General features: G+C 50.7%; 1 protein-coding gene across 4 annotated transcripts in view; it reads right to left on the reverse strand.

The window, feature by feature from the left end:
• Nucleotides 1–15,294, reverse strand: part of CD47 (CD47 molecule) — a 91,749-nt gene that overhangs the window by 34,431 nt on the left and 42,024 nt on the right. For 3 of the 4 annotated variants that reach the window (XM_045001852.1, XM_045001851.1, XM_045001850.1), the window contains exon 3: nucleotides 1,845–2,195. In XM_045001852.1, coding sequence (XP_044857787.1) covers nucleotides 1,845–2,195 — 351 coding nt within the window. Of the gene's footprint in view, nucleotides 1–1,844; nucleotides 2,196–11,372; nucleotides 11,610–15,294 lie in introns of those variants that run through there. The other variant, XM_045001853.1, reaches the window with a different exon arrangement.

The following is a 15,294-nucleotide window of genomic DNA, read 5'->3' on the forward strand; positions in this document are numbered from 1 at the left end:
GGGAGCCACAGGAGAGTCCCCCCAGATGTAGTGTCTTCTGGCTGGGTGTGGCAACGGAGCACCCCATGGCTGTTGTTGGAACTTGTTCTGTGCAGAAGCAGTAGTGCTGCAGTCCTACCCAGGTTAGGAAATGGGTGATGGGCCAGAGGGTTGGGGTGCGAGGGTAAGGGCTGCATAGTTGGGTGATGGGCAGTTTTCTGCTGACTCCTTTTCAGGATCAGAGGAGGGCGCCTAGCAGCAATTCAAAGCAGTAAGCCCAGCCCTCTCAGCACCTCCCTGTCCCTTTAAGCACCTTTCAAGGGTAAGAAGAAGGCAACAACGCTCGCTGAGAAGCAACCACCAAATCAGTGCTGCAGCTACCCCAGCAGCATTGCAGCCTGTGGTTTGGGCAGAGATGCATCTCAGCTGTACTGTGAGTTCAGCGGGAGCATCTGGCGTCTGGGCTGTCCTGTCCCAGCAGCGTTCACTTTGTTAAAGTGTCGTCTCCTGCTGGAAAACAACCAACTCCTTGGCTGAGAGCGCGATCGGGTGGGATGTACTCCCCTAGCAGGCTGCGATGCTGAAGGAGGTGGCGGGACAAGATGGAGGACTGAGACTGGGATCGATGCCCAGAGGCTCCAGGATCGACCGGTTGGTGACCACTGGTGACAAACTGTGGGCTGCAACCCAGTACTGGGTTGCGGAATGTAAGGCCCTGGGTCATGGCGGCTTTGGTCAGCACCACCGACTGGGCTGCTAAAAGTCCCGTCAGCAGTGCTACCCGGCTACAGCAGGCTAATCTCTACCTGTTCTGACACTGCGCTGCGCCCCGGAAGCGGCCAGTAGCAGGTCCAGCTTCTAGGCGGGGGGGCGGGGAGGGGATGGGGTTCCAGGCACTACCCCCGTCCTGAGCACTGGAGCGGGAGGGGCCGGTGCCTGTGGGCAAGTGCCATGTGGAGCCACTTGCGCACCTCTGCCTAGGTGCTGCTGGTGGCTTCCAAGATGCAGCGCGGTCCGCAGTGCCAGGACAGGCAGGAAGCCTTCCTTAGCACACCCCCCCACTGCGCCGCTGACTGGGAGCTGCCCGAGGTAAGCCTGTGCCCCAACCCTGCGCCAGAATCCTCTGCCCCAGCTATGAGCCGCCCCCACCCCCCAAACCCCTCACCCCCGGTCCCACCCCAGAGCCTGCATCCCCACCCCAGAGCCCTGATCCTCTCCCATACCCCAACCCCCTGACCTACTCCGGAGCCCCCTCCCACACCCTGAACCCCTCATTCCCATCCCAACTATGCAGCCCTTACCCTCGCACCCCAACCCTCTGGCCCAGCCCTGAGCCCCTCCCAAACCCCTCACCCCCAGCTCCATTGGGTCACAGGCATCAACAATTTTCTTCAACTGGGTTGCCAAAAAAAAAGTTTGAAAACCACTGGTCTAGATATATAGTTGGTCCTGCCTCAGCTCAGGGGCTCAAGGGGGATCTGTGGACCACATGACCTCTCGAGTTCCCTTCCAGCTCTGTGTTTCTATTATCTAGAGAGTGGATCAGAATATACATAAACTAAAATGAGTGTGGCACAAATACCATATAGTCAGTAAAGGTAAATCAGGTGGAAAAGCCTCACCATCCCTAAAAGTTAACAGACACAATGCCAGCCTGCAGGCCTAACTCTTACTCATACAATATTCCCCTGGATTTTGATATAAACTTTGCTCACAAGGACTGCTCAGGTGAGTAAAGACTGGGCTTTATGTTCTAGATATTTTTAATGGTTCATTTTCACATTTGTTATTTTGTGTCCTTTCCCTCAAGGCCTGGTTTGTTTCATTTCATAGCAGGCTTGCAAAATCACACAACATCAACTTACCTCTACGGTATAGAAGTTCAATTACAGTTTCTCCTTCCCTATTCGATTCTGTCACTTCACAACTGTAGTTTCCTGGAACTGCTTGCGTATTTGAGAGTCTCAATGAGGCATTGCCAAACTTTAAATCTTCTGGAGAATTTAACTCAGCAGATGAAAAATTCTTATTTGTGGTGCTCTTTCCTGTGCGTCCCTCAAAACTGAAAAATTCTTTTTTTTCTAGTTTCCATTTAACAAACATGACTCCAGTATTGTTCAGTGCTAAATTAGTCACTATGCAAGGTAGGATGACTTTATCATTCTGACTGGTTTTTACAACAGACTTGGTTACACTGAACTGCAACTGGGCAGAACCTGGAAGAAAAAAAAAAAGTTTGATTAGACAGTGTTCCACAATTAATTTACCCAACACCTGAGCAACAAGAAAGCTACTGAAATACTGAAAAGTTTAATGGATGGCCAGACATGATCACACACTTGAAACAAGCACAGATTAATGTTCTTCATAACGGACAAAAGAGGGGAAACAAGAGATAAGACGACAACAATAAAAACTTTGAGAAAGAGGAAGGATGGATGGATTTAAAAAAAATATTCCCCAAGAAGGCTATGCTTGGAAAGAGAGAGGAAGAGGCAAGATAAGATTACAGCCCTTTTAAAGACATATTTACTGCTTCTTGATTCTTACATGATGTTTAGGTAACTCCACAACTGGTGTCTTAGAAGTACCTAACATTCATAAGTAAATATTAGACTCATAGACTTTAAGGTCAGAAGGGACCATTATGATCATCTAGTCTGACCTCCTGCACAATGCAGGCCCCAGAATCTCACCCACCCACTCCTGTAACAAACCCCTAACCTATGTCTGAGTTATTGAAGTCCTCAAATCGTGGTTTGAAGACCTCAAGCTGCAGAGAATCCTCCAGCAAGTGACCCGTGCCCCATGCTGCAGAGAAAGGCGAAAAACCTACAGGGCCTCTGCCAATCTGCCCTGGAGGAAAATTCCTTCCCGACCCCAAATATGGCAATCAGCTAAACCCTGAGCATGTGGGCAAGACTCACCAGCCAGCACCCAGGAAAGAATTCTCTGTAGTAACTCAGATCCCAACATTCTCAGTGCTGCACCTAACCAGACAATACTTCTGGGATATTTTCTGGGTCTAGGGCCATATGGAGAAAACATCTGCACTAAGGCCCAATTTCAGCAAAACACATGTTTAACTAAGTACATGAGTAGCCCCACTAAAGCTCGACTGTGACCTAAGGCATATATGTGCACGCCTGTACAATCAGTTACTGTTGAGGGAATTCTGGACGCAGAATTTTTATTTTTTTGGCACAACATTTTAAAATTCTGCAAATTGTATTTGTTAATAAATAAACGTGGAGGCTCCAGCATGGCAGTGGGGAGCACACATTGAGGTGGGAGACCACACTGCAGCATCCCTCCTCTGGAACAGCAACTTGGCGGTGAGGCTTCAACTGACCCTGACACAGTGCAAAAGCCGGGTCTGAGCCAGAAACACCCCAGAGCCCTGCCTCACTGTGCCAGGCACATCAGGTGTGGGCAGGCAGGCTCAACCCAGCAGTATCCAAGCGCAGAGGGCCTTAGTGGGGGGGATCCAGGCGTCGGGCAAGCTGGGTGCAGACAGCTCAGTAGATCTGGATGCAGGGAGCTCCAGGTGCAATAGGACTCTACAGGGGGGGAGACAGGTGAATGTGGTTGGGGCTCAGTGGGGGGGGGGGGTCTGGGTGTGGGGTGGATAGGGCTCATCAGGGGGATCCGGGTGCAGCTGGTTGGGGCTCGTTGTGGGGAGGGTCTGGGGGGCTCATCAGGATGGTCCAGGTCCTTCACCTGGCAGGTGGGGTCAGTTGGGGTAGGGGTTCAATGGGCTGGTTAACAAGGGAGCCCCAGCTGCAACTGCTGCCAAGGGGACGCCAGATGCTGGGCTCCTGCTTCCTCTATCCCCTTCTCTTCCCCATCTCATCCCCATTACCTAATGCCTCTTGCCCCCTCCCCAATCCTCTCCCCACTCTCCCCTACCTCTATCCCCCTCCCCTCACACCCACATCCACCTCCCCCGCCCTGTCCCATCCCCTTCTTTCCCCACTGCCTCTTCCCCCCACCCCACCCGCCTTCCCCCATTTTCCCCCCGTCACCCTTCCTGCCCTACCCCACTGCAGGCACTCACTGTTGTAGAGAAAACAGGATGGTTCCCAGTACACAGAAGGGGAACATGACCAGCACTAGGACTCAGGAGGTGGTGTTTGACCAGCACTCTCCTTCAGCCGGGCAGTTTTGCGCTTGCAGAAATTTGGGGGGAGATGGAGCGCAGTGGCAGGTGACTTGTGTGCACCCCCACCTTGCCTCTGTTGGGGGGGGGGACGACAATGCCCTCCCAAACTATGCCCATGGGCATCACCAGCCCCTCCGCACGTGGCTTCCCTGTCACTTTCTATAGGGAGGCAAAGAAATCTGCAGGAGGGACATGTTTTCCATGTGCACGCAGTGGCACAGAATTCCCCCAGGAGTAATCAGTAAGCGACAAGCTCTTCTTCTGCAGAATTTTCTTTGCAGCTGAAAGGGGGCTTAGGAGGGAAACAAACACCACTGTTGTTTCTGCTTCCATGTTCTGCAGAGAAGGATGGAAGGAATGAGTGATGGCTTATATAAAAATTATGTTTGTTATTGTACCTCTTGTACTTTGAAGGTGGAGCCAAATCCCCTGAGGGTTAGAACTTATTTTGCAAATTATGTCCTACTTTTGCAAAGAGGGGTTGCACACCCAAAAATATGTAGATTAAATAAGAGCCTATCTTCTAATTTATTTAGCTGTATATGGTCAGTAGGACAGATAATTCAGAAATTTCAGGTGGTATTTTGCTACACTATGAACCAAAATTTATCAGAATTTTTAAAAACAAAAGGCCAAATTCTCTCTACATATCCATCTAAAGGTTATCTATAGCACTTATTGCCATAGTATCTAGACACTTCCCAGGTAAATGAGATCTGCATAGCAATGACCCTTGTGGACTTCATGAATATTCCGCTCTTCTCTTCTACTAAGGCTACACATTTTGTTTCCTGTGCTCAAATGCAAGTTAGTTGCTCAACAGTATGAACATATCCAAGGGCAGACTTTGACCCAAAGAGCTACATAGTCTAAGAATCATGACATGTGCTATCATTCTGATTACTACTGTTCTTTTTACCCTCTACTTCAATTCTTACCCCCATCATTATCTCAGGAAACATTAGTTAACACTAATGCTGCAACCTATCTAAAACAGTGGTCCCTCAACCTTTCCCCTCGTGCCTCCCTTTATCCCTGTCTGCCTCCCACTCCCCCTCCCCCCAGCCACCGTTGGAAGCGGGGCCACAGTCAGAGCTAGGGCCACAGCTGGGCCATGGCTGGGGCCAGGGCCACAGCTGGGAGCAGGGACATGGTCAGGGCCTGGAGCCGAGGTTGGAGCTGCAGCCAGGTCAGGCCAGAAGCCAGGGTCTGAGGCCTCAGCTGGGGGCAGATCTGAGGCTGGGAGCAGAGCCATGGCTGGGCCAGCAGTCCGGGACGCAGCTGGGGGTGGGGCCTGGAGTGGGCACCATGGCCACAAGCTAGGGGCCGTGGCCATGAGCAGAGCCATGGCCAGAGCAGAGCTGGGCGGCGCTCCTTTCCCACCCCCCATGGGAGCATGCCCGGCCCTGTTGTGCCCCCCTGAACATTCCTCCATGCCCCGCTGGGGGAGCGGGCGTACCCACAGTTTGGGGACCACTGATCTAAAAGCTTGGGATGCAAGCTTTCAAATAGCATAAAACATTCCTTTTCAACCCTAGGTTCTCAAGAATATTGGCTGCTATAACGTCAGAAATTTAAGTCAAATAGGGTGCCAGGAGAAGCAAGATGATAATCAAAATAATCTGATTTTACAGCATGAGTGTCTATGTTCAGTATTTTTGTTAGTTATCTACAGTTCGAGAACTATAGTTTTTGTTGTTGTTTTTCTAAAGAGTCACAATATCCAATTGCCTTAATACCCAGAAGCCTCAAACTGGATCAAGGACCTCAATGTGCTAGACACCATATCTAGACCCCCAAATCCTGCCAAGACTTGTGCATAAAGTTAACCATGTACACGAGTTACTGCAGGGGGCATTCTGCACCAAAAAATAAAAAATTCTGTGCCAAAAAATAAAAATTCTGCACACAATATTTAAAAATTCGGCAAAATTCTGCAAATTTTATTTGTCAAAATAACACTACATAATCACACCAGTTTCAATTATTTTGATAATTTATTTTAAAATACCTGTCAGCAAGTATGTCTGTAACAATACAGACACACATACATATATTCCCCCAGGAGGAGAGATAAAGAAACCCCTATGACAACCCGGTTCCTGTTTCTCTGCCTCCTTTCCCTCCGGAGCCCAGCCAGAAACAGACACATACAACCCCCCACCTCCCGAGACAGCCATGGTGCCCTCCCCAGCAAACCTCCCCTCTGAGACACCCAACCTCCTATCTGAGGCCAGTGGCAGGGGCCCCCTTTCCCCCTCTCCTCCCGAGCCCAGCCACAAGGCCCCACTGGCCCAGATACCCGCACCCTCTCCCCTCTGAGCCCAGCCACGGCCCTCCCCCTTGTCCAGATACCCACATCCCCTCCCCCCAGAGCCCGACACCAGCCCCCTCTTCCCCGCAAAGCTCAACCATGCCCCCCCCCCCCAGCCCAGACAGACACCCCCAGCCCAGGGATCCAGAGGGAGAAACAGCCTGATGCTTGGGACCAGGCTTGCATGGAGTTTCTTGCGTGCCACAGTCTCTCCCACTAAGGGTGTGCTGGGAATTGCAGCTGCCAGGAACCCTCTAGCTCCCTCCCCCTCTCCCCAGCAGTATCTTCTATGTGCGAGCTGGACTCTGCCAGGTCCACTGGCCCCTAGTGGCAGCCAGCAGCACTGCAGCCCATTTCTGTGGGGGAAAGGAAATTCAGCATTGCACAGTAGCACAGAATTTCCCCAGGAGTAAGAGTAGTTCCAATTCCACTGACTTCACTTAGGGTACGTCTTCACTACATGCCGGATCGGTGGGTAGCAATCGATTTCTCGGAGTTCGATATATCGCGTCTCATCTAGACGCGATATATTGAACCCCGAACGCGCTCCCGTCAACTCCAGAACTCCACCGGAGCGAGTGGCGGTAGCGGAGTCGACGGGGGAGCCGCGGACGTCGATCCCGCGCCGTGAGGACGGGTAAGTAATTCGAGCTAAGGTACTTCGACTTCAGCTACGCTATTCATGTAGCTGAAATTGCGTACCTTAGATCGAACCCCCCCCCCCCCCCCAGTGTAGACCAGGCCTTGGATTACTAACATGTATAAATGCCTGCAGAATCATTGCATGTATCTGACAACCAACTATAGCTAGTAAAGCTTTTTTTTTTCCCAACTGGTACAGCTATTTGCAGTTCCAGTAAGCTTTTCCAAGCCTTGACCAATGATCACCTCCACTCCCCTCCCCCAAAAGCAGCTAATCCTTGAACTGTATTACTGTAACACACTGACATTAATCCCTGGGTTGGCCATTAATGTAAAAATCATAAACAAACTTTATATATAGTACAGTGTTAGTTGGCACCTTGTAATGAAAAAACACACACACATATTGCTTTGGTCAAACAAAACAATCGCTTAGCTTACTCATTTAACTTTCTTGACTATACCCTGAGAAAATCAATACACAGTAGAACTGTACATAAACCTAAACACTATCACAGATTGTATAAACTTTATTTTAAAAAGTTTAAGTTTATATTAAGCAAATTAAATTAAAAATTAAAAATGACATTGATGCCCTGATACAAAAAGTGAATAAATGACCCATAACTAATATTTTTAATATTTCAGCTTAAGATTCACATTTAAAAAAAAAAAGGTTCAACAGAGTTCACTGCACAAGGACAAGTTACAGCTTATGGATGAGTTTGGCAAAAACATTATATGGGAAAAGTTAAACTTATACCAGAGAATGTAAATATTTTCCATTCTGACTTTAACACTACAGTATAGGAAAGTAGGTTATTTACCAAGTCTCATGAAAAACATGAAATCATCTAAACCACTCAAAATAAAAAGTACAGTAGAACCTCAGAGTTACGAATACCTTGGGAAAGGAGATTGTTTTCTGGGTCATTACACAAATTGAATCTATTTCCCCATGTTAAGTATCCTCACCCCTTCTTGTCAACTGTCCGAAATGGGCCACCTTTATCATCACTACAAAACTTTTTTTTCTCCTGCTGATAATAGCTCATCTTAATTAATCAGTCTCTTAGAGTTGGTATGGCAATTTCCACCTTTTCATGTTCTCTGTATGTATATATATCTTCTTCCTATATGTTCCATTCTGTGCATCAGATGAAGTGGGCTGTAGCCCACGAAAGCTTATGCTCAAATAAATGTGTTAGTCTCTAAGGTGCCACAAGTACTCCTGTTCTTTTTGCGGATACAGACTAACACGGCTGCTACTCTGAAATGTTCATAACTCTGAACAAAATGTTATGGTGGTTCTTTCAAAACTTTAGAACTGAAGATTGACTTAATACAGCTTTGAAACTTTACAATGCAGAAGAAAAAATGCTGCTTTTAACCATCGTAATTTAAATGAAACAAACACAAAAACAGTTTCCTTACCTTACCAAATCTTTAATTTTTTTTATTTTTTTTTTAGTATTTTATGTTTAACACAATACTGTACTGTATTAGCTCTTTTATTGGTCTCTGCTGCTGCCTGATCTCATACTTCTGGTTCCAAATGAAGTGTGTGGTTGACTGGTCAGTTCGTAACTGAGGTTCTACTGTATTAATTTAAAGGAACATTTAAGTTAACTACTAACATAAAACTCTTGAGAGTTATCACTTTGTCCCAAATTCAGCAAGGTATCCAGCACAAGACAGTCCTATTAAACTAAAGGGACTACTCATATGCTTAGATTTAGGCACATTACTGAACTGGGCCTGTCTGTTGACTTCATATAGCTGATTCCTGGTTTCAGCTTTGAGCTTTCTTTTCATGATCCAAGGAAGACATACATAGAATGATAGAATGGGAAGGGACCTCAAGAGGTCATCTAGTCCAATCCCCTGCACTCATGGCAGGACTAAGTATAATCTAGACCAGGGGTCAGCAACCTATGACACGTGTGCCAAAGGCAGCACGTGAGCTGATTTTCAGTGGCGCTGCCCGTCTGGGGTTCTGGCTGCCGGCCCCGCTCAGCCCGCTACCGGCCTGGATGGACAGAACCCTGGGCCGGCAGCGGGGACCCCGGCTGGCAGATGGAACCCCAGACCGGCAGCGGTTCCGTCCGCCGGCCCCTGCCAGCCAGGGTCCCTGCCGCCAGCCCCACTCAGCCTGCTACCAGTCTGGGGTTTCGTCTGCCAGCCCCTGTAAATGTAAAATGTATTACTAGCACACGAAACCTTAAATTACAGTGAGTAAATGAAGACTTGACACACCACTTCTGAAAGGTTGCCGACCCCTGATCTAGACCATCCCTGACTGGTGTTTGTCTAACATGTTCTTAAAAATCTCCAATGACAGAGATTCCCTAGACAATTTATTCCAGTGCTTAACCACCCTGACAGGAAGTTTTTCCTAATGTCCAACCTAAACTTCCCTTGCTGCAATTTAAGCCCATTGCTTCTTGTCCTATCCTCAGAGGTTAAGAAAAACAATTTTTCTCCCTCCTCCTTGTAACAACCTTTTACGTACTTGAAAACTGTTATGTCCCCCCTCAGTCTTCTCTTTTCCAGACTAAACAAGCCCAATTTTTTCAATCTTCCCTCATAAGTCATGTTTTCAAACCCTTTAATCATTTTTGTTGCTCTTCTCTGAACTCTCTCCAATTTGTCCACATACTTCCAGAAATGTGGTGCCCAGCACTGGACACAATACTCCAATTGAGGCCTAATCAGCACGGAGTAGAGCAGAAGAATTACTTCTTGTGTCTTGTTTACAACACTCCTGCTAATACATCCCAGAAGAATGTTATCTTTTTTGGCAACAGCATTACACGGTTGACTCGTATTTAGCCTGTGGTCCACTATGACCCCCAGATCTCTTTCTGCAGTACTCCTTCCTTGACAGTAATTTCCCATTTGGTATGTGTGCAACGGATTGTTCCTTCCTGAACGGGGTACTCTGCATTTGTCCTTATTGAATTTCATTCTATTTACTTCAGACCATTTCTCCAGTTTGTCCAGATCATTTTGAATTTTAATCCTATCCTCCAAAGCACTTGCAACCCCTCCCAGCTTGGTATCATCCACAAACTTTATAAGTGTCTATGCCATAATCTAAACCATTGATGAAGATACTGAATAGAACCAGACCCAGAACTGATCCCTGTGGGACCCCACTCATTATGCTCTTCCAGCTTGACTGTGAACCACTGATAACTACTCTCTGGGAATGGTTTTCCAGCCAGTTTTGCACCCACCTTATATTGGCTCCATACAGGATGCATTTCCCTAGTTTGTTTATGAGGAGGTCATGTGAGACAGTATCAAAAGCTTTACTAAAGTCAAGATATACCACGCCTGCTGCTTCCCCCCATCCACAAGGCTTATTAAGCTGTCAAAGAAAGCTATCAGGTTGGTTTGACATGATTTGTTTTTGACAAATCCATGCTGACTGCCACTTATCACCTTATTATCGTCTAGGTGTTTGCAAATCGATTGCTTAATTATTTGCTCCATCATCTTTCCAGAAGTTAAGCGGCCTGGACTGTAATTCCCCAGGTTCTTCTTATTTCCCTTTTTATAGATTGCTATGACAAGAGAATTCATTTATTTACACAATTATATAATTATGTTGTAGGGGCCTCTGTGCATACACACTTCAAATTATGTAGTATAGGTCTCTGTGCAGATACACTTCTATCAACACACAAAGGGCTAGGACATACCCCAGAACGTTAAACATAATTAGCTGGGCTCCCCAAGGCCAGTGGCCTGCTCTTTGGGGGTACTGAGCACCTGCCACCCCCACTGCCTGCAGGAGAACCTGGGGGTGCTCGGCACTGAAAAGCCAGACACCCCCCTCCCCCCCGCAGCAGCCTAAAGCCAGGTGGCGAAATCTCACTTCCACCCCCAGAGGCTTGGGAACGCGGCTCACACCGCTCCTAGGGCAGAGCCTGGCACTGGGCTCGGGAGGAGCAGCCCCACCCGGCTCGGCTCCCAGGACAGACACACACACGCGCCTCCCCGCCCGCGCGCGCGCCAATCCCCCCCTCTCGCAGCGGCCCGGGCTCTCCCAGGGACCTCTGCGGTGCCCGGCGCTTTCAGCAGAGCCGAGCGCAGGGCCCCGGCCCCCCTCCCCACGCGGCGTCCGGGTGCGACGAGCCACCACGGGCTGGCGGAGGGGTCCGGGCCCGCGGCTCCTGCCGCTCGGTGGCAGCGCCAGGCCCCGCCATTCCCGCTGCCCCGGGCCCGGGGGCTCTAGGCCCTGGGGAATGGCGGCGCCCGGGGACTCACCCGCGCACACGGCGCCCAGCAGCACCCAGGCTCCCAGCGCCCGCATGGTCCCGTCCGCCAGGCGCTACTCGGTTCAGGAAGCCGCGCCGCCTCCGCCGCGATGGGAACCGCGCTGGCCAGGGAGCCGCCCGAGCTGACGCGCTTCCGCAGCCAGCGGGGCGGAGCCGGCGGGTTTCGCTTTCGGTTACCCGGAGCGCGGGAGGGGAGAGGGGAATCCCAGCGCGAGCGCGCGGACGTTAGCGGGAGAGGCTGGGACCCCAGCGCAAGGGGGCGGTTGGGATCGGGGGGGGGCGGGGAGGGGGAATCCCAGCGCGAGAGGGCGGGGGGAGAGGGGCAGTTGGGATCCCAGCATGAGGGGGTGGTTGAGATGGGGGGGGGAAATCCCAGCGCGGGGTGGGGGGAGGATCCCAGTGCGAGGGCGCGGATGGGGGCGGGGGTTGGGATCCCAGTGTCAGGGACTCGAACCTCGACAGCAAAGTTCGTTGTCTGACCGCAGAGAGACAGGCAACACCAGCAAGGTCCGATCAAAAGCTCTTTATTCACAAGTGCACGCGTCAATAAAGAGCAGCTCGTATCCGAAGAGAACCAGCCCCCCCTTTACAGCTTAGTACTAGCCTATATAGACAGTTTTATTACGTCATAGATCATTCACTTGAGCAACCCACCCCCTTTGTCTAACAACTAGAAATTAGACACCTTTTAATATATACGCATGCCTAGTCTCTACAGCATTAAATTGTTAATATCTCAACAAGCGCCAAAGGTTAGGAATGTGAGGGAGTTAAAACACACCGAACACTAAACCAGGGAATTAGAGTCAGAACTGTGAGATGCTTGTGTTTCTTATCAGTTCTTCAAACACTGTTTCTTAACACAACACAGCTGGTACCAGCCCCCTCACTTATCTCACTCTTTCCCAGGGCTTTGTGAGACAATGCTGCTTCTCAGTATTTTCCACTCTGGGATTACCCAGAAACCTCTGTTAGCCTAACTTCAGTCAGGTTGGCATAACTGGTTTTGTGCTACATCTTTATTCAGGCCTAACACCAGTGCACGGGGTCTCTTGGGGGTGTCAGGGTGAGTCCTGCGCAGTTTCAAGTCTTTTGTAGGCTCCTGGTCTCTCCAGGCTCCTGGACCCTGTGGGGAGACACTGTCAAACTTGCAATACACTGTATTGCCAACCCCAAGAGTTAAAAACTCACAAATCAGCCTCCTCCCCCTCCAAAGAGAATGGGTTAAAATCACAAATAAAAATTCACTTGGGGATCTTTTTATTTGGTATCTGGTGTTTGAGGTCTTCAGCTGAACTCACGGCACATTTTCTAGCTTTTCTCCACACACTGTGAGACGTAAAGTCTTCCTTTTTCTTAAAAAAATGAAGACGGATTCTCATCTAATATGCCAAAACAAAGCATAGTCTACTAAGGCTATGTCTACACTACGCACCTTTTAGCAACACAGCTGTGCCACTACAGCCGTGCCACTAACAGGTGGGCAGTGTAGCTGCTCTTTGTAGCCGAGCTCTCTCCCACCAACAAAAAAATTCCACCCCCAACAAGAGGCAGTAGCTTTGTTGACGGGAGACAAAGCATTGTTCACACGGACACTGTTCGTTGGTAAAACTTTTGTCTTTGAGTGGTGTGTGTTATCCTTGCCTCTTATCCTATTCCTTCATTCTCTGAATGCCCGCTTCGTCACCTCGCCTGAGCCCTGCAAAGCCTGTAAGACATCCCCTGTAGCTTGCAAACTCTGCTGGGACTCCTGTCATGGAATAATTCACAATGTTTTAAAACTAGAGGGTCACACTCTTTGTTGCTCATGCAGGTCAATCTGTGTATGTGTTATTCAACTTTTTAAGTGCAAATGGAGGTCTGGCTGGGGAGGAACTTGTCAGAGTGGGTTGTGAGGGGCCCCCGGTTGAAGGCTGGCCTGAAAGACTGTCAGGGGCCCAGCAAGGGTGCAGGAAAGAGGAGGCAAGGGCCCTGGTTGGTAAAGGAGGGAGCTGCCTGCTGTGGGATGGGAAGGCCAAGAGACCCAACTGGGTGTACACCTCACCCACATAAGCAGTGAAGTGGGTTGCCCTCTAATAAGCGAATAGGCTGCAGCAGAGAGCAACAGGGAACTTTCTCTGCCTGCAGCACTCTGTAGGCCAGATAGTGGAAATTGGGCTTCCTGTTTTCTGATTATTACCAGAATCAATAGGCATTCCCTGATATGCTGGAATTGATTGGCTGCAGTTTTCAAAAGTAATTGTGCTGCGTACATACGAATGCCACAGAGTTGAGAGTAGGGCCTCACTTCACTCTGTCCACTAATTAAATACCTTAAGTGGTAAACTTTATTAAATTGGAGCTAAGGTTGTAAATAGGGAGTGGAACTTAGCCTGGAAAATCATCCTGCAAAAAAAATTAGGAAGTATGGAATGGTGGAGCTAAATTAATCCAAGCAGCCTTAACTCTGTCCGTGTCACCTCCCACAAAACAATTAAAAAACAGGAGAGAAAGGCCTTGGCTACACTGGCGCTTTACAGCGCTGCAACTTTCTTGCTCAGGGGTGTGGAAAAAACACCCCCCTGAGCGCAGCAAGTTACAGCGCTGTAAAGCGCCAGTGTAAACACTGCTACAGTGCCGGTAGTGCGGCTGCCAGCACTGTAAGGTAATCCCCACGGGGAAGGTGGAGTACCTGCAGCACTGGGAGAGCTGTCTCCCAGCGCTGGCATGGCGACTACACTCGCACTTCAAAGCGCTGCTGCGGGAGCGCTCCCGCAGCAGCGCTGTTCGGCTGCAAGTGTAGCCATACCCAAAGAATGCGATCTTCAAATATCACTCAACATCATAACCAGGGCCGGTGCAACCATTTAGGCGACCGCCTAGGGCACTGGGATTTGGGGGGCGCCATTTTCTTCGGCAGAGACCACTGCGGCCGGATCTTTGGCCACCCAGGTTGCCACCGGCATTTAGGCGGAGGGAGCTGGGGCAGGGGAGTGCAGGGAGGGCCACCTGCAGCAAGTAAGGTGGGGGGGGGTGAGGCTGCACGCAGGGGAACTCCCTGCCCCAGCTCACCCCTGCCCTGCCTCCTCCCCGAGCACGCTGTGGCCGCTTCACTTTTCCCGCCTCCCAGGCTTGCGGTCAGGGCCGGCTCCAGACCCCAGCGCGCCAAGTGCGCGCTTGGGGCGGCGTCCCACGGGAGGGCGGCAGGTGGCCCCGGTGGATGTCCCGCAGGCATGTCTGCGGAAGGTCCGCTGAGACCGCGGCTCCACAGGCGTGCCTGCGGGAGGTCCACCGGAGCCGCGGACCCCGCGGCGCGCCGGCGCAAATCCTAGAGCCGCCCCTGCCGGCAGCCGCGGGGAGCCCAGAGCCTTTTAAATCTCAGCCACAGCTGGGAGTCAGAGGGCTCTGGGCTGCCGGCAGCCGCGGGGAGCCCAGAGCCCTTTAAATCTCAGCCGCAGCCGGGAGTCAGAGAGCTCTGCGCTGCCCGCAGGGGCAGGGATCCCAGAGCCCTTTAAATCCCAGCCGCGGCCGGGAATCAGAGGGCTCTGCGCTGCCGGCAGCCGCGGGAAGCCCAGAGCCTTTTAAATCCCAGCCGCGGCCAGGAATCAGGGCTCTGGGCTGCCGGCAGCCGCGGGGAGCCCAGAGCCCTTTAAATCCCAGCCGCGGCCGGGAATCAGAGGGCTCTGGGCTGCCCGCAGGGGCAGGGAGCCCAGAGCCCTTTGAATCCCAGCCACCGATTTAAAGGGCTCAGGGCTCCCCGCGGCTGCAGGCAGCCCAGAGCCCTTTGAATCCCAGCCCCTGGCCGCTGATTGCCTCCTCCCCAGACCCCTGCCCCAACTGCCCCCCAGGACCCCCACCCCCTATCTAAGCACCACTGGTCCTTGTCCCCCAATTACCCCCTCCCGAGACCCCTGCCCCTAACTGCCCCTTGG

The sequence above is a fragment of the Mauremys mutica genome, chromosome 1, assembly GCF_020497125.1.
Source record: "Mauremys mutica isolate MM-2020 ecotype Southern chromosome 1, ASM2049712v1, whole genome shotgun sequence".
Classification (NCBI taxonomy): Eukaryota; Metazoa; Chordata; order Testudines; family Geoemydidae; genus Mauremys; species Mauremys mutica.